Source organism: Vombatus ursinus, unplaced genomic scaffold, assembly GCF_900497805.2.
Source record: "Vombatus ursinus unplaced genomic scaffold, bare-nosed wombat genome assembly UNPS02014793.1, whole genome shotgun sequence".
NCBI lineage: Eukaryota > Metazoa > Chordata > Mammalia > Diprotodontia > Vombatidae > Vombatus > Vombatus ursinus.
In genome coordinates, this window is record NW_020954571.1 from 5,158,523 (window position 1) to 5,178,198 (window position 19,676).

General features: G+C 42.3%; 1 protein-coding gene across 1 annotated transcript in view; it reads left to right on the forward strand.

The window, feature by feature from the left end:
- VAV2 (vav guanine nucleotide exchange factor 2) overlaps nucleotides 1-19,676 on the forward strand; it is a 403,760-nt gene that overhangs the window by 342,580 nt on the left and 41,504 nt on the right. The window contains exons 8-10 of the mRNA XM_027869640.1: nucleotides 16,810-16,909; nucleotides 17,248-17,343; nucleotides 17,739-17,807. Of these exons, the coding sequence (XP_027725441.1) occupies nucleotides 16,810-16,909; nucleotides 17,248-17,343; nucleotides 17,739-17,807 (265 nt within the window). The remainder of the gene's footprint in view (nucleotides 1-16,809; nucleotides 16,910-17,247; nucleotides 17,344-17,738; nucleotides 17,808-19,676) is intronic.

Below are 19,676 nucleotides of genomic sequence, written 5' to 3' on the forward strand. Positions count from 1 at the left end.
CTGGCTTAACACATCTTTATTACTCATCTCATACAGTTAGTGCTCAAGTACTCCAATTGATCTGGGATCTATGAACATGGGGTATTCCTCCAAAAAGGCAGATTTGTCTGCCTATGAATCTTGCCTATGTCCTCCCATAAGTCTTCAGGGGATCAACTCAGTGGCCTGGGGGCATTGCTCCCTTTCTTCTTCTATCTTGAGGGTGCCAGGGGAGCACACAGGCTAACCATTGGTTATCCCTAACTTTCTGTCATCTCACAACCCATCCACCCAGTCTATGTCCATAACCTTTTAGCATGGAATTGTAGGGCTGATCTAGATCTTAACATTCAAAGAACTTTAGAGCTAGAAGGGAGCTAGAAGTCATAGTATCTTAGAGTGGGAGAGGATTTTAGAAGTCAGCTACCAAATACCTTGTGAATAGCTTTTGTTTTTTCATCACCTTAGTTTCCCAATGTGAACCCTCTCCCTTCCATCCAGAAAGTAAAGATTAAAAATGAAGAGGAGGAGGCAGGGGCAAGCAGTTCAACAAATATAACCAACACATCAAGGAAATCTGATTTTATGTAGAGTGTGCCAGCCCCAACATTTTACAGTTTAGGAAACTGAGGCCCAAAAGGGTCAATTGACTGTGATTCATCCAATAATAACAGTATGGCCTAACCTATGGGAGTTAAGCACTTAAATGTTTGTTGGATTGTATTCATTGAGTCAACAAGAATTTATTAAATGCCTGCTATATGCCAAGCATTGTGATGGGGGCAAGGAGAACAAAGATAAATTGGGATAGTCCCTGGCCTCAAGGAGCTTACTCCTTCAAGGGCATAAATTCTTAACCTTTTTTGTGTCCTGGACCCCATTGGCAGTCTGGTGATGCCTATGGACTCCTCAGAATAGTGTTTTTAAATGCTGAAAATAAAGTGCATAAGATTACAAAGGAAGCCAATTATATTGAAGTATGGTTATCAAAATATTTAAACAAGTTCATGGACTCCAGGTGATGAACTCCTGCTAGAAGGGTGATATAATACAGAATGGAATGGAAAAGCACATTAAGATGTGCCAAGCACTGTGTTAAGTTGTAGGGCCACAAAGAGAAAATGAAGAAATTTTCTGCTCTTGAAGAGTTTGAATTTCTAATTAAAGGATACGACACACAAAGAAGAGTTCATGTTCATGTTTGGTTCATAGCAGTTAGAAAGGCCAGTCAAGGAAAAGAACAATATAGAGAGCAAGGCCCAGAGGACTTTGTGGAGTAATGGCAGGGCAGATGGCCCCCTACCAAGGGGATAGTGAGTTCAAGGGTCAGAATGAAAGGGAGCTCTGTGATATCTCTAGCAGGCGCAAGGATCCAAGGGTCAGGATCCAACAGATGGTGGATATCCTGCACTTATAGAAACTAAGCAATGGGAAGCCAGGTTTGGTTGGGTAAGAGATCGATCTGTAGCACCCCCTCAGTGGTAGCAGGTGTTGCTGATATATCTTCCTGCCTCCCACTGGCAGTTTGGGGCAAGGGAGGAGAAGATCCAGACTTCCCACCAGCGCACCTGTGGAGGTGGCTAGGCTCAGTGATCAGGCTGGGGTGGGGCAGGGAAACATATCACAGAGAAGTAAATATGGGAGAAATACAAAGTAATTGGGGTAGGGGGTGTCATTAACAAGTGGAGAATCAAAAGAATTGTGTTGTAGGAGGTGACACCTGAACTCAGTCTTGAAGGGGCTCATTTCAGTAGAGTTATTTCCTTCCTAAGGACAGAAGGTAACAGATTACCTCTGTCCTTCCAACATCACCCCTCCACACACATACACACCCTAAGGATTCTTCAAAGATTCTCTGCTTTTAAGAAAAGCAAACATCCTGAAAGAGGGAGACAGGAGGACTTGATTGATTGATTTTGATTGATTGTTAGTCATGACTTGAAAGATAAAAGGGAAGAAGGGGAAGCAGGAAAGGCTCAGCATTAACTCTTACACAGTATCTTTAATTAAACAATCCATGCATCGAAAGCATATGCATTTGTTATAGTGACTCAGATAGGTATCTTGGGCTTATCTGGGCTTTGACCAAAGATACCCCAGGAGCCGACATGGTTTGTAATAAATCTTAAGAGAGTAGAAATATGAATATATGTAAATATATATACACATATTTATATACACTCATCTAGATGTGTGTGTGTGTGTGTGTGTATGAGAGAGCGAGCGAGCGAGCTAGAGAGAGAGAGAGAGAGAGAGAATATAATCTCCTCCTAGTAGAGTGTGAGCTCCCTGAGGGCAAGGGACAATTTCAAATGCCTTTGTATCCTGAGTGCTTTGTATCTTTGTTGTTGTTCAGTCATTTTTCAGTTATGTCCAACTCTTCTTGAGCTCATTTGGGATTTTCTTGGCAATGATACTGGAGTAGTTTGCCATTTCCTTCTCCAACTCATTTTACAGATGAGGAAATTGAGGCAAACAGGGTTAAGTGAATGGCCCAGGGTCACAAAGCTAGTAAGTGTCATTGTGACCACAGACAATACTGTGGAATGAGCTTTATATGAAAAATGGCTTCTTATGGTCCCCATGAATCTCCCATCTTCCCAAAGTCAGAGTTTATTGGGAATAGGTGAGAGAATCATCTCTAAGTGTAACAGAATGCCTCAAGGGGAGTGTTGTATATAGAAAGACTGGTAGGTAGGAAGGGACCAGGTGGGGAAGAACTTTAAATGCTAAACAAAGGAATTTCTATTAAATCCTAGAGACTAATAGAAGGCCTCTGGAGCTTATAGAGTCAGGTTGAGGTAATTTGATCAGTCTGTACTTTAGAAAAATCACGTTGGCAGTTTTGTGGAGAATGGATTGGATTGGGGAAAGACTTAAGGCATGGAGACCAATTTGAAGTTTGTTGCAGTCTTACAGCGAACAGGTGTTGAGGGCCTAAATTAGGGAGGTAACCACCTCCCTATTGGAGCAGGAAGATATATTTTATATATTTTCTATGCAAGAACTGTTGTGAAGGTAGAAATTTGACAATTGATTAGATACATAGTATGAGAAAGAGAGAGTAGAAAAGTCAAGGATGACATATCAAGGTTGCAAATCTGGTTGCCTGGGAAGATGGCAGTTACCCTTGACACTAACAGGAAAGTTCAGAATAGGAGAGGGTTTGGGTTGGGATAGGGGTGGAGATAATGCATTTTCTTTTGCATATTGTCTTCTATTAATATGAGGTGTCTATGGGACATTCAGTTCAAAATGTCCAAGTAGTCAGTAATATAGGATTAGGGCTCAGGAGAGATGCTTAGGCTAGATATATAGATCTGGGAGTCACCAACATAGAGATGATATGGAAATGTATTTTAAATGACTACATGTCAAATTGCTTACCTTCTCAATAGGGGAGGGAAAGGAGAGAATTTGGAACTCAAATTTTTGGGGAAAAAGAATGTTAAAATTGTTTTTACATGTAATTGGGGAGAATTAAAATATTAGATTATTTTCAAAAAAGAAAAAGAGATGATAATTGGACCTGTGGGAGTTAATGAGATCACCTATACAGAGAAAAGAAAAGCAGGCCTGGGACAAGGATGTGGGATCAACCACAATTACCATAACATACATAAAAATCAAGCAAATGAGTCTAAGAAGCAGTAGTCAGAAAGAAGAACCCAGAAAGAGCAGCATCTTCCCAACCCAGAAAGGAGGGAGTATCTAAGAAGGGAAAGTGATCAGCAGTGACAGATGCTGCAGAGACATCAAGAAGGCTGATTGAGAAAAAGAGATTAGATCGGAACAGTTAAGAAATTAAGAAATTTTAATTAAGAAAATTTAAGAAAAATTAAGAAATCTCAGTAACTTAAGAGAGGGCAGTTCCAATTGGGAGTCAGGTTGCAGAGGGTTTAAAAGATCAGGAAATGAGAGGAAGTCCTGCTGGTTTTGGGGAGGAGTTTAGCCAAGAAGGAGAGGAGAAATATAGAATGATAGATAGCAGAGATGGAGAATCTTGTGAGGGTTTTTTAAATGATGAGGGAGACATGGGCATCTTTGTAGGCAACAGGGAAGGAACTACTAAGTAAGAAGAGATTAAAGATTAGAGAAACAGTGGAGATGATTATGGTGTCAGTCTTCGGGAGAAGATGGAAAGAGAAGGGAGCAAGGGTGAATATAGAGGGGTTGGCCTTGGGAAAGATAGGGGCCACTTCTTTAGAGACTAGAAGAAATAGTGATGGATGATCTCAGAGAGATATGAGGGAGAAAGGGAAAAGAGAGAGCTCCAGGTAAGTGGCCTCATTTTTCTTCTGTGCAGTATGAGGTGAAGTTTTATATTTAATTCTAGAGGCTAATAGAGGGCCACTGGAGCTTATTGAGTGAAGGTAAGGACTTGGTCAGACCTAGACGTTAGGTAAATCACTTTGGTAATTTTGTGCCAAAGGGTTAAAAGGCTAGGGGCAGGGATGCACTAAGTTCATATACCTTAATTTTTCAGTCTTATTGCCAATCAATGGGCACAGACTTTGTTCCTCACTTCCATATAAGAGTGCTACTGCGCTTTTTTTTTTTTAAGAGGGTGGGGTATCTGTTAGACCTTTTCCCTTTTCTTTAACACTCTTGGGAGTGTATTCCAACTGTGAGATTTTTGTATCTAAGCATAAAGAGAGTTAGTCATTTTTCTTGCATAGTTCCAAATTGAAATCAGAATGCTTGGACCACTGATATAGTGGAGCATTTTGTAGTTCCGTCCACAGTGAATCAGAGTGTCTGTCTTCCCACAGCCTCCTCCAAAATGGAGCATTCTCATCTTTTCTCTTCTCTGCTATTTTGCACAGAGTGAGGTGAAGCTTCACCATTGTTTTAATTCACATTTCTTACTCTTAGTGATTTGGAGCATATTTTTATGTGGCAATTTATAGTTCCAAATAATTTTTCTAAGGTGAGGGGCGGTCTATCAGCCCACACCTGGAACTCACATTACCAAGTTGTTTTGAAGAGATCACTAGACTAGAGGCCGCTAAGCCATCCTGGAACCTGCCCTAGATGCTGAACCTGATGTGGGAACCTGGCTTTGGCCAAGGCATGAAGAAATTGCCTGACAGACTTGGGGTCCATCCAGCTGTTTAAGCCACATTGAGGAGAACATTCACTGTTATGTCTCACTCAGCTGACCTTTTTTAAACATAGGCTTTTCCTGGAATGTTCTTTGTAAGGATACCTCCCTCAAGGGAACCCTCCCTCTCTGTAACTGGGGCACTGGCTACTTCCTGACAGGACTGTCTGGCTTTTCATGAGGCCAAGAAGGGATGGATCTTGTGGCCTTGGGAGAGCAGAGGAACTTTGTCCCATTGGCCCCTTCCATGGTGGTGGGGCCTGAGTTCCTGGTCACTGATAGGGCTGCTGAGGGGTGGAGTGGGGGTGGGGCAGGGTAAGGCTAGCTAACCAATTTTTAAAAATCAACTCATTCCAACCAAGACAAATCCAGACTTAATGGATTACCCTTTGCATCCTCGGTAATGTTTTCCCAGGCCTCTGTCACACTGAAACCTGGATACAGCTTGGCATGTCAGTCCCTAAATTAAGCAAGAACTTGAATTCTAGTGTCAGCCAACAGTAAAGCACTAAGGAGATACTGTGGACTAAGGTTGCTCCTGTCTGTCTCTTCCCCACCCAACTTCTTCATTCTCATGCCTTTTTTAGACTTCTGTTTTCTGAATTGGAACTGAGAGAGAGAGACATCCAGTTTGTGTACCATTTTCTCCCTCCTCTAATTCTTCCCCATGGTTCTCTATTTCTCCAAATCCCAGCCATCCTTCAAGGACCAGCTAAAAATTTCACCTCTTCAATGACATCTTTCTTCTTTCCTCCAGTCCATGATCATCGCTTCTTCCTTTAAAGTGCCAGGGGGCCTACACTTTGACTCATTGTTTTGCTTTGCTCAGTACCTACTGCCCAAGATCGCTTCTTTTTGTCACTGTGAGATAATGAAAAGAATTGGCCTTGGAGTTGAAGAACCTGGGTTCAAATCTTAGGTCTGCTACTTAATACCTATGTGACCTTGGACAGGGTCCTTCTTTCTCTCTAGACCTCAGTTTCCTCATCTTTTCAAATGAGAGGTTTGGATTAGATGATATCTAAAGTTCCTGCCAATTTTAGATCTGGGATCCTATGACTGGGTGATCTCCAAGGTCCTCCCAGATCAACCTTTTTATATGCCATATGTCATCTCCCAGCTGGCACTCCAAGTTCGGTGTGCTCTCCCCTGTACCATCCTCCTCCTGACTTTGGTGCGGAGAGGTCAACCCACCTTGGGATGGCTGAAGTCATTCTCTTCAGATATCTGATAGGCTATCTGGTGGGAGAGATTGAACCTGTCTTTTCCTCTGCTTCTTAAACTCACAATGGGTGTCCTGGACACTTTAAGGACCTAATTACAAGTGATGACATGGGAAGGTGCTAATGGTCTTAGTGGCATAGCCAGGAGTTGATACTTGGTTGTGTGAATCTATATTAATAAGTTTGAAGACAGTGTTGTGATATCAGCCTTATGATATCATGAAATAAATATTCATCTGTGGACATTTCTGGTTATCTAAGAATGTTTCATCTACATAAACTCAATATTGGAAGACAAGACTATGTACCCATTTATATCTCCATACTCAAGATTATTGTCCAGCCAGGTTGTACAGTGGATAGAGCACTGGGCCTAGAGTCAGGAAAACCTGAGTTCAAATCTGGCCTCTGTTACTAGTTGTATGACCCTGAGCAAGTCACTTAACCTTGGTCTGCCTCACTTTCCTCATCTGTAAATGGGGATAATAATATCACCTACCTAGCAGGATTGTTGTAAGGATCACATGAGATAATAATTGTAAGGCATTTAGGGCAGTCCCTGGCCCATAGTAAGTGCAATATAAATATTAGCTGCTGTTATTGTTATTCCTTCTTTGTCTAGATCAGGTTCTTCCTAACCATTTTTGGTGTATCTTAGATCTCTGTGGCAGTCTGGTAAAGCCTGTGGTCCCCTTCTCAAAATATTTTTAAAGGCAAAAAATTCAATATATTGGATTATAAAGAAAATCAATTATATTGAAAAAAAGATTGAAATAAGTTTTTCCAGGTGCAACTGGGTGGCGCAGTGGATAGAGCACCAGCCCTGGATTCAGGAGGACATGAGTTCAAATCTGGCCTCAGACACATAACACTTACTAGTTGAATGACCCTGGGCAAGTCACTTAACCCCATTGCCTAACCCCAAAAAAAAAAAAAGAAATAATTTTTTCCCATCCAAATTCATGGAGCCTTTGAAATTTATCCACAGACCCCGTGGATGCCTGTGGATCCCAGATCCCTGTAGTAGACAGTCTCTAAGGTCCACTTAAGCTTTGAACAGTCTGTATTCTGAGGTCCTTTCCAGTTCTCATATTCTATATCTTAGGGTCACTTCCAGCTCTGATATTCTGAATTCAGAAGTCCATTCCTGTTGTAACATGCTGATTTCTAGCCTCTGCTACAAAGAGTGTGAAGATCAGAGAGTTGCAAAATGTTCCCAAACTGAATAACAATGGAGATATTCTTCAAGCCTGAGGCAACCGCTCCTTGTGGGTGAATGGTCCCTTGGCCAATCTCAAGAGCTTTCTGCCAAAGGCTGGCCTGGCCAAAAGGAAAGGTCAGGGATCATCATATTGAGAGAAAAGTGGAAAAAGGTCCAAGGGGTGCAGTAGGAACACAGACCTAAGGGATTTTATCCTTCAGAATTCATCAGGCATCCCTAGCCAGAACCTCAGCCAAAGTACAGAGTCCAAAAGAGAGGGCTGTTTTCCAAAGGAGAACTGGAAAGTGCCTATACTTAGTGACTTAACGAGCATCCCAGCATGCCCACTAATGCCAAGGAAAGGAAAAAGGTGATACCTTTATGCTTCCTGGCTAGGATAGGCCATGGGTGACAGAGTCTTATACATTTCAGGCTCTCCCTCTCTGGGAATTCATATAGATGCTATGTGCTGTGGGTTTAAAGAGCACATGTTGTGATTGCTGTGCTGAGCAGATGGCAGCACCCATCTCACTGGGAAGAGAATTAGGCAGTTTAATTGACTGAATTTTGTGTGAACTGGCCCTTCCAGAATTTTCAAGTGTCTTCTATCAGGTAACTTATAGAGTAAATAAACAATAATATTAGGGATGAGTTTGGGTTGTTAAGCAGAACGTTGAGCGTCAAGTGAGACTAGTTACAGAGGTAAATGTCCCTGATGACAGGGAGATGACACAAGTTCATGCTATGCAAAGAAAGAACTGTACCACAGAGGGCTTTGCACATAATTTAGAAATCTAGGTGCTTATTTTGTGCTTACTGTATCCATGTAGCCTGGAGAAGAAAAGACTTAGGATGGATGTGATCATTTTCTTCAAATATTTGATGGGTTATCTTGGGGAAGAGGGATTAGGTTTATTCTCCTTAGCCAGAGAGGGTGGAACCAGAACTCAGGAGGTAGATTTCACCTCAATAGAAGGAGGAGCTTCCTAACAATTAAAGCTTTCCAAAAATGAAATGAGCTGCCTTGGGAAGTAATGAGACCTCCATCTCTGAATATCTTCAAGCAGAAGTTAGATGACCACTTGTTGGATTTGTTATAGACATCAGTTCATCAGCATTGCACACTAGTTCTATGACAGTATGCTTGCATGGGTTCTGAATGATGGACAGTGCTCTTGTGCTTTCCTAGTCACCCATGAAGTGAAGCAGGTCTATGTGCTCGCTCCCATGCTTTTTAGTGTGATGTTTTCAACAATATTGTTGTATGCCTTCACCAAAGATGAAAACAGCATCAAGGTTGGCTACCACACTGATGGGAAATTATTTAACTTGAAAAAGCTACAAGCCAAGACTAAAGTGGAGGGAGAGTTGGTGCATGATTTTTTTGTTCACAGGTGATTGTGCAGTCAGCCTCTGAGGCTGAGATGCAACAGACCGTGGATCTATTCTCTGACACTTATGGTAATTTTGACCTGACAATTAACACTAAGAAAACAGAGGTTCTCTACCAGCCAGCACCACACCATCCATATATGGAGCCATCAGTTACAGCAAATGGAGAAATTTTGAATGCTGTGGATAAGTTCACTTACTTTCCAGTAAAGCAGTATACTTTCCAGGGATGTACATGTAGATGATGAGGTTGATGCATACATTGCCAGGACTAGCTCAGTGTTTGGGAGGCTCCAAAGGAAAATGTGGGAGAGAAGAGGTATTAGGCTGCCTACCAAACTGAAGATCTCAGAGCTGTTGTGCTGACCTCATCATTGTATGCCTGTGAAACTTGGATAGCATAGCAGGGCCATGCCAGGAAACTGAATTGCTTCCGTTTGAATTGTCTTAGGAAGATTCTGAAGATCACCTGGCAAGATAAGGTACTGGCCACTGAGGTTCTTTCTTGAGCCAAACTGCCAAGTATTCAAACTCTACTGCAGAGAGCACAACTCTAATGGGCTGGCCACATTGTTCAAGTGCTAAATGTACGTTCACCTAAAATACTATTTTACAGAGAACTCACACAAGGCAAGCACTCACACGGATGTCAGAAGAATTGATGCAAGGACACTTTCAAGGTCTCTCTGAAGAACTTTCGTATCAATTATATGACATAAGAGACACTGGCACAGGACCTCCCAGTACGGCATGCCCCATCAAAGAAGGCACTGTGCTCTATGAGCAAAGCAGAATTGTAGTAGTTTAAAAGAAACATGAGATGTGCAAATTTAGAGACATCTCCACTCCAAATGTTCACATGGACTATTTGTGCCCAACTTGTGGTAGAACATTCCAAGCTCGTATTGGTCTGATCAGCCAGTCAGATGCACTATACCTTGACCCCAATATAGTGATGTCATTTTGATGCTCCTGAGCTACAAAGAACAACAACCAACCACATAGACAGGATTTTCTGCTCAGATGTGGAATGTATGATGTCTATGATCCATAAAATCGATCAATGAAATGTGTTTATGAAGTGCCTACTCTGTCTTGCCTCTGACACTTAATGGCTGTGTGACCTATATGTTGTAGAGCAGCTACCAGCCTTCATTTGTAGAGGCAATTTCCTCACTCAGAATCCCCCCCCCCGAAAAAAATGACAGGTCAGGAACCAAAAAAACCCCCCCCCCCCCCAGTTCTGTGCTCATTCTACCCTCTCTTACCCCTACTTCTGAACAGATTCAAATTCCTTCTGGTCTCCTTTTCTCCTTTCTCCTTTTCCCTTCTTCTTTCATCACCTTCCCCTCTCTGCTCTAATGTCCTAGGTGTGGGTGGGCACTGTTTTGGCCTCTTCCTTACCAGCTCTTATCTCCTGCCCACAAAAGAGAAGCCACATCCTTAACCCAGCTATGAAGGACTGGCTTGCTGCACTCTGAATCAGGACCAACACTCGGGCCACACAAAGTCCAACAGAATCACTTTCTTTTTCCACATTAATTTCTTTCTCTTTGCGGGCTGGATAGAATGAAGACCTTGCTGTCCAGGAGTTAACTTTACCAAGTTTCAGACACTTAACTCGAGCTGATATAGTCAGGGCATATAGAATGCCGGTTGTGATTGCTCTACTCAGTGGATGGCAGAACCTACCTCACTGGGAGGATAATGAGCCAGCTTCAGGGGCTGAATTATGCATGATCTGAGCCCTCCCTGAGTCTTAAAGTGTCTCTCAAGTAACCCAGAGAGGGAGTAAACAATTTTTTCCTGAGCAAATAAAGAAGGACTTGGCCTATTGAAATTCTCCTTAGTGTTAAAAAAATGATTTCATCAATATAATTGGGGGTAAAGAAGGAGAAACATTGGGGATATAGTGCCTTGTGGAGTAATAGAAGAAGTGATCTGGGAATCAGGAGACCTGGATTGTCCTGAATGTGCCACTAACTTGCTCTGTGACTATGAAAAGTCACTTCTTGGAGCTTCATTTTCCTCATTAGTAAAGTAGAAAGGAGTCCTTTAATTTTTTTATGCCGCTCTTTGTTTTCGAGCCACCTAGGTGGCACAGTAGATAGTGGGACCTGAAGTCAGGAAGACCCTAGTTCAAATTCCACTTCAGTTACTTACTGCTGTGACCTTGGATAACTTACACAACCTCTTTCAGCCTCAGTTTCTTCATCTGTATAATGGATGTAATAATAGCAACTACCTACTAAGGTTGTTGTGAGGACAAAATTAGATAATATTTGTAAAGCACTTTGCAAACCTTAAAACATTAAATAAATGCTGACTATTAGTATATTATTATTTTACTATTGAGAGAGTGAAAAATACTTAGGAGCTCTTCCTCAGTGCCACGCACCATGCTCAGTGCTGGGGATACAAATATAAAAGTCAAAAGAGTCCCCTGCCCTCATGGAGCTCCCATTCTGGTTGGGGAAACAACATATATTTGGGAGTTGAAGCCAGTGAAGGGTATTTAGTTTCGCAAGTTATACAGATGGTGAATAGAGCCATGGGGGAGTAGATTGACACCTCTCTCCCATAGTTATGATAGTATTAATGTGATTATGGTCTCAAACTGGAAAGTAGAGAAGTGGATTAGAGGAAAAGGTACCCTGTTTCACCAAGATGGCCAATGAAAACATCACTGGGGAGTAAAGTGGTCCATGACTAGAGCCAACCCAGATATAGTGAAACACCTGAGGCCCTCACCAATCAGGCCAACAGAAACATGATCTTTTAGACTTTTGTGGCATTAATTTCCTTGATTAACCATTATGTTTCTCTTTGATATTTTACTAATGAATCTTCACCTTTTTTTGACTTCAGTTTGGTGATATGTCTGGTCAGCTTGAAAGTAACTAAAATTCAGGTTGGCAATCTGAGTGCTCTAACCTTCTGCTACTCAACTGTGAGTAAGACAAAAAGGAGGTGGGCTGACTATGGAGTAGGAGTCAGTCAGACAGGACCATATCCCCAGAGTGTTATGGAAGATTTAGGGAAGATTCTATGGAGAAGAATCTCTAGAGTAGATGAGAAAGCCTGGATAGGTTGCGTTTTGTAATAGCGAATGAGTTACCTGTACTATAGATACATCAGATTATAAAATTAGAGTAATGGGAGTCAACCTAACACAATACAGTGGGGACAAAATGAGATGAGAGATGCAAAAGTGATTTGGAAAGTCCTTCCGTTACTAGTTTCTTTCATTGCTTTTCTCCAAAATCCAGCTTTCCTTATGGTCAAGGTTAGGGTTTTCGTCACGGTGTCTTTTAGGAATTCCCTTTCTCAACGGGAAGTGGGGGTGTACCTTGGAGTATTGACAGGGCCTTTTTAACTGGGAGAACTGGCAGGTTGCAGGGTGGTTGTACCAGTTTTCCTAAGATTTGGAAGAGTTCTGTAAATCCCCCTGCACCTTTCTTGCCTTGAAGGTTTCCAGATTTCCTGAGTAACAGAGAGATAGGAATGGGAGGCTCAGTGACATTTAATATCTGATTTGGTTTGGTCTGCCCAGATAAAGCCATCTGGGCATTAGAGAGACAGGCAGCAAACTGGATGCTGTTTGGTGTGCCAGTGCCAGTGGCAGAGGGTGGGGAATCTGGAGTAAAGGACTTTTCCTGGGCTGGCAGCTGCTTAAGTCCTCCCCACCCCCCACCCCCATTCCCCACATGAGAAGCCACTAAAACTTTTGCTTATGCTCTGAAAGGAAGAATCCTCCCAATTTGCAGAATTTTGAGTGTATGGTGTTTTTTTTTTTTTTAATCAACCTCTGCATCAAAATTCCCAGTTTAATAGTGTATTTGCCTGAGCTAAAGCCAAGGGTCAGATTCTTGTCCTAGGCAGCTCCTGGGCAGAGCCTCCTGCACAGCTGTGAAAAGCAGGTTCAAGCAGTGATGATGACATTGTACATTGCCACCATATTGTGAAGCAGTTTGTATTTCACTAAATAGTTTTAGACAAGACATGATCTTTTCTTGCCAACTCTTTTCCTGTTGACTTTTTGCATTCTCCTGCCACACAGTGGCTTCTTCAAAGTCAAGCCTAGCTAGATATGACAGCAAGTGAGAAGTGCTGGGCAGAAGGAGCAGTTTCTTCCTTGCATGCACAGTGTGTGCTGTGTATTTGTAGAGAGCTAGGAAATGCCTCTCAAGAAATGCCACCCATGCCCTCAAGCAACCCTACACACTTGTGTGTGAAATGATGACATCACTAGAGGCAGAGTGGTGAGTGGAGGGGAAAGAACATCAGATTTGAAGTCAAAAGGGCCAGTGTTTGAAACTTGACCCTGCTATTACTAATGCTTAGGAAGAATTAGCATGGTACCATGAAAGGGCACTGACTCTGGATTCCCAGAGGGTCAAATCCTACTTCTGATGTTACCTGTATAACATTAGGACAATCACTTAACCTCATTGGATCTGTTCTTCTGTGTTAATTTAATCAACAGATAACTGCCAGATGAAAATTGTAAGGTGAGGAGATTGGATTAGATTGGCCTTTAAGGTCCTTTCCAGCTCTAAATCTATGATTATATGACCTGTGTGACCCTAGGAAAGTCACTTAATCATTTTGGGCTTCAGTTTTCTCAACTAAAGTAAAGGGTTATTTGGAAAATGTAGAAGTTCCCTTTCAGCTGAAAGGCTTTTGATCCCAGCATGTATTCTAGGACTGACCACTGGTGTTACTGTTTAGGGATTGTCTGCGTATGGATTTAGGAAGAAAGCTTTGGGCTTTGATGTAGCACAGAGATTTGGGGCTCATTCAACCCTCAAAGTGAACTTTTTAATATCCTCAAGCAGTTACTCAGACCCGGTCCACCCTCCCCCCACCCCAAACACAGGCTTCAAGAAAAAGTCATACCAGCTGCAGCCTTCAGACTACATTTCATAAGTCAATTTTAGTGTAAGCCACATAATCATAATTAGAGATGGAGAAAGAATGATGAGATCATCTTGTTTGGGTTCCCAGGCATTGCTCCTAGCTTTCCCAGGATACAGGCATGGATGGAAAGCCTCCAGGTCTTTGTCCACAGAGCCTAACCATTCCATCAAATGCCTCCTGATTCCATCCAGGGCCTTGGATCACACTATGATGCACAGATGCATGGTACATGAAGGCCTGGAGCCTTCAAGGGATACTGGCAAGGTAAATTCACCTGTACTTCCTAATCTGATGTTCACAACTTTCCTGACCTGTATCCCTTGACCAAGGAGGGAGAAGAAGGAAGAATACATTTTTGGAAGTACATTTTAGGACTGCAGTTCCATAGAGGAGTTGTAGCACTGGAGTGGGAAACATTCAGTACTTCTGCACTTATTGAGCTCCTATGTGCTAGGTGCATTATAGAAGGGAAGAGAAGAAAAGGAAGGTCTCCCTGCTCACAAGGAGCTTACAATCTAGTCAGGAAAAAAAAATAAACAACCAAGAAAACAAAAGGAGACAATATAGACTCGAGTGCTGATTATGTGGTGTAGATTCCAGTTACTGACAGAGTTCAGAGGAAGGAAAAAGTACAGGGGGCTGGAATTGTTAGGAGGGTTTTCTGCAAGAGAGGGAAGGGGGAAGGGAATGAATAAGGAGAGAGCATTCTGAGCAAGAAGAAGAAACAGAATGAGCAAAGGTGGTGGTAATGGTGGTGAGGAGTCCAGCATTTCAAAGTTGGAGGGGACCTCAGAAATACTCTTAATTCCAGTGCCTTGGATCATACCCTGATGCACAGCTATGTGGTACATGAGGACCTGGAGCCTGAAAGGGCAAATGCATTTGTGCTTCCTAATCTGATGCTCACAGCTTCCCTGACCTGTATCGCTTGATGCAGGAAGGAGAAAGAAGGAAGAATAGTACAACCTGAATTTGTATCTTGAATCCCCAGTGCAGCATCTCTGACAAGGGGCCCCTTGTCCTCTGCTTGAAGACCTCCAGTAGTTGGGAACTTGCCACCTTCCAAGAGGTGGCCTTGTCTACTGCTGGACAGCTCCCATCAGTGGGAAGTTTCCCTTCCTATCAAATCTTCACCTGCTTTTTTGCCACTTCTGCCCATTGCTCCTAGGTCTGACTTCCAAGAAGAAATGAAAAACCTCTTCCATGTGACAGCCCTTTAGAGTCTTGAATATAACCTGCAAGTCCTCTCTGCATTCTCCTCTTCTTCAGGTTAAGCAGTCACAGTCCTTTCAAGTGACTCATCGATGACAAGGCCCCAGGACTATCAACACCCTGTCATTATCTTCTGCATGTTTTACAGTTTCTCAGTGTCCTGCCTGAAGTGTGTGGCCCAGAACTAAATACTGTACTCTAGATAGAATCTCACCAGGGCAGAGAACTGTGGGAATGTCACCTCCCTCATTCTGGCCACTATAATGGCCTTAATGCAGTTTAATTAGTGTTGATTTTTATGGCTATTGTGTTATATTATTGGTTGATATCAATCTTGAAATTCCCAAAGGCCCCAGATCTTTTTTTTTCTTCTTCACGTGAACTAAGTCTCCACGACTTGCTAATCTTGTACTTGTATAGGTTAAGGTTGTATGGGCATCAAGAATCCAACTTCAAGAATTTAAAGTTATTCCTATTGAATTGCATCTTTTTAAATTGGATCCATTATTAAGTCTGTTGATTTTTTTGGTTAACGTGATTAGAAGGAAGAAGAGTAGGGGTTCCAGGAGGGAGGAAGGGGAAGTAGGATTGGGTTAAGTAGTGTCAGACCACTTTGTGGAAAGCTCTGAAGGCTGAGTAGAGAAGTTTGGCCTTGGGGTAGGAGGCCAAGGGGTTGGGGAGAAGAACAATGTAGAAAGTGATCCCAGATCACCAGCCAGGGTCCATGCCCTGAAGGGCATCATGAAATCTACAGCAGCAACTGATTCGTGCCAAGGTGTGGTCACCTATATGATGCTGACCAAACACTTTCCTACACCGTCAGGCCTGAAAGGCAGCAAGCATTATGCCAATGAAAATATCTAAACCAAATAGTCTCATAGCCCTCAAACTTAGTTATTCCTGACACATGGATTCAAGGTGACAATCTACTCTTTCATACCTGTCCCATCCCCATTCAAGACCCTGCAAGAAAAGTTATGTATTTTTAAAAGTTATATACTGCAGTCTTCAGGGACACAAGTCTTAGAGAAATGAATCAGGGTGAATTGGGAGTAGGTTCAAAAGAGACTCAATGACAAGCTGTTTAGGAAAGAAGACTTGCTCAACACAAATGACTCCCATGATTCAGGTCAAGTTATTCTTAATATTGGACAGATCCCCAGGAACCTGGGGCAGAGAGCATCAAGCCATCTACAACTGGTGCTGCCCAGCCCTGGGGGATAGGGAGAAGGGCAGGTTTAAATATTGAAGGTTCTCTCTGACCCAGGCCCAGTTATTTTTATAAGGAAAAGTTTTAAGCATATAAAAATAGAACTATAAATAGTATTGTTAAGCCATTACATTATGGTTCATTGCAAATATGTGTATATTATTATACACATAAATGCATGTTCACACAAATACCATTTTAAGAGTCAGCAAGCATTTGTTAAATGCTTACTATGTCCTAGATCTGAAGTGCTGAAGATACAAAGAAAGGTGAAAATATAGTTTCTGCTCCCAAGAATTTCACATTATAATGAGGGAGACAACATGTAAACAACTATGTACGTACAAGATACATATTCAGTGTAAGTGGAAGGTAATTTCAGAGGCCTTAGGCACTAGGAAAGGCTTCCTAACAAAGGTGGAATTTGAGCTGAGTTTTGAAGGAAGCCAGAAGATGGAGGTGATGTCAAGTGTTTCTTATTTAATTTGTGATTTCTTGCGTGCGTGCGTGCGTGCGTGCGTGTGTGTGTGTGTGTGTGTGTGTGTTGTTGGTGTTTTGCTCCCTTCAGGCTACTGATCTATGGGGAATACTGCAGCCATATGGAGTATGCCCAGAACACTCTGAACCATCTTATTGCCAATCGAGAAGATTTCCGGCAAAAAGTGGAGGTAATACAGTTGGGGGTAATGTGGAAGGGAGGAGGGTACTTTTGATTCCATTTTCCTAACTGTAAAATAAGTCATTAAATGTCATTCTGACATTCTATTATGTAGCTCTCACATTCTAAAGTCCAGTTCAGCTTTAAGATTCTATAATTTGAGGAATTAATCAATAGGTTCATCCTTTAATGGAGAGATCTAAGTATGAGAAATGTACAGGACATTTGGGCTTCAATCCAGAATTTGTCTCTTTACCCCGGGTCTACAGAGGAATAGTGGGACATGGGGTAACTTTTCCCTGAACAAAATTAGATTCCCAACATTTGTTTCCCTATGGTCACTTGTAGGAATGCACCTTGAAGGTCCAAGATGGGAAGTTTAAATTGCAAGATCTGCTAGTGGTGCCAATGCAACGGGTTCTGAAATATCACCTCCTCCTGAAGGTAAGTGCCCCTCAACGACAGACCTTCTACTGAGACTGGCCCCCAAAGGACCCTGAGAATGGAGACTACCTGGCAGATACATCACACAGTGTGAGTGACTTATAGCAAAGTCATCGTGCATTTGTCAGCTTGGCATGCGATATATTGCCTCATTTGGGGCTCTGCTCTGGATCAAATGACACAAGATTTGGGAAATATGCAAAAAGTTCAGTTTATAATCAAATGCTTTTGATTTGCCTGCTAGGAGCTAATCTGTCAAGCTGAAGTATGCTTCTAGGTTGGTGGATAGGTGGGAAGTCCTGTCACTAGAGCCATGCAGTGCAACATTCTAGAATTGTGGTATGGACAGTGGCGTGTGAAACAGGGCATTAATAACACTTCCTCAACCCTTTTAGGAACTCCTCAGCCACTCTGCAGATCGTCCTGAGAGGCAGCAGCTCAAGGAAGCACTGGAGGCCATGCAGGTAGCTGGGTTAATTAGGATGGGAGCCAAGTGTCTATTGAGAAGTCATAAGGAACACCAGCAGTCAGAGCAAGGCTACCCTTAGAACGGGGTTCGGGTTCTTAACCTTTTTTGTGTGTTGTGCCTGCAACTTTTTGAAGTCTGGTAAAGCCTATGGATTCCTTCTCAGAAAAGTATTTTTGAATGCATTAAATGAAATATGTAGGATTGCCAAGGAAACCAAAGGTTGGTAAAAATAGAGGTGAAATTTCTTTCCCTTCCATGTCCAAGGACCCCGTAAAATCTATCAAATGACCCTTCGTGGGGGGGTGTCAAAAAGAGGTTAAAAAACCCTGCATTAGAACCATTTTCTCTCTAGTCAGTAGATTTACGAACCAAAGGAGTCTGTGTTGGATTCCATACTGGGGGTTGCAGTTACTCAGCAAGAAAACAGGTCTTGTTGTTAAGACATTCTCACAGAGAAGGCAGGACCTATAGCATAGTGCATTATATATAGTGAGCTTGTGGTGAAGTCAGCTTCCCTGTCACTGCAAAGTGGCTCTTGGAAGCCTGGGGTATCATATTATCTGGAGCTCAATGTAGTGTAACAAGGAAAGTGCTTCGTGAGAAGCAGCAGGTAGACAGAGAATCCACCTCCAGGAGAAATCCTCTAACTTCCCTTGCTCTCTCCCCAACACACGCGTACACACATGTATATACAAACACATACACACACACACATACACACGCACACACACCCTACATATACCTACACATAAACATACCACCACCGTCATCATTTATTTATTCAAAACCTGCAGTAATGTGCGAGCTGAGAGGTTTAGGGGTGATAAGATAAACTGTAATCTCTGTATTTATGGAATAAGACTGGTAGAGGAATGAGACACCAATACATGTAACAAATTGTGTGTGTGTGTGAGCATGCTCTATGATACAGGAGAGGTAGTGTGGTCTAGTGGATAGAGAGTGGGCCTTGATTCAGGAAGACCCAGGTTCAGGTCTAGGTCTATGCTTCTCAAACACCCTGGCCATGTGACCAACCTCTCAGTGTGGAACCCCCACCCCCATCCCCAGGCAACTCTCTAAGATGAGAAGTGATAAGTCACTGATGTGAATCAGGAGAAGATCTTTCCTCACCACATGTGCCTCCCACAGGTGAAATAACAGATCTGCACTCTGTATGGGGGTGTGTATGTGTATAGATTATAGATAGGAGTTATCAAGTGAGATTATATAAAATTCTTTGAAAGCTTTAAAGTGCTATATAAATGCCAGATATTATTGATATTATAATCCATTTTGCAAGGTCTTACATCTAGTGCACCAGAGGTAGGATTTGAACCCACATCCTTGGCCTCCATATTCAGTGCCCTTTCCTCTGTATTCATTCATTTACAATTCTGTGTCACTCTAGGCTATATAAAATGCTTACCTCACATTCTCCCTGTGAAAGGGTTGTATGAGCATTTTATAGATGAGGAAATTGAGCGTCTCTTACAGAGATGAAGTGATTTCTCCACATTTGCACAGTTATTAGGTGCAAGAACCAGAACTTGAACCCAGATCTCCAGACCCCAAACCTAGCAAGTTTTTCCACCTAATAATAAATAATGATTTTATTAGAGAACTACACAACAAAGTGTAGTGTAAGGTCTAAGCAGGAAGGTTTGTCCTGATCAGGAACAGGGGATCACACACTAGCCCTCTTGGGCCCAGGTTTCTCATCATTGTCAGTCAATCCCAGAGATGACTGATAAGTGGTTTAGTTCACAGAGCAGAGAATCACGTTTGTTACTCTCCTCCTCCCTGACACCCCTTTAGCCTGAAGTTCATCAGTGGAACTGAAATCAGCTTCGGTATCTGAAACCCT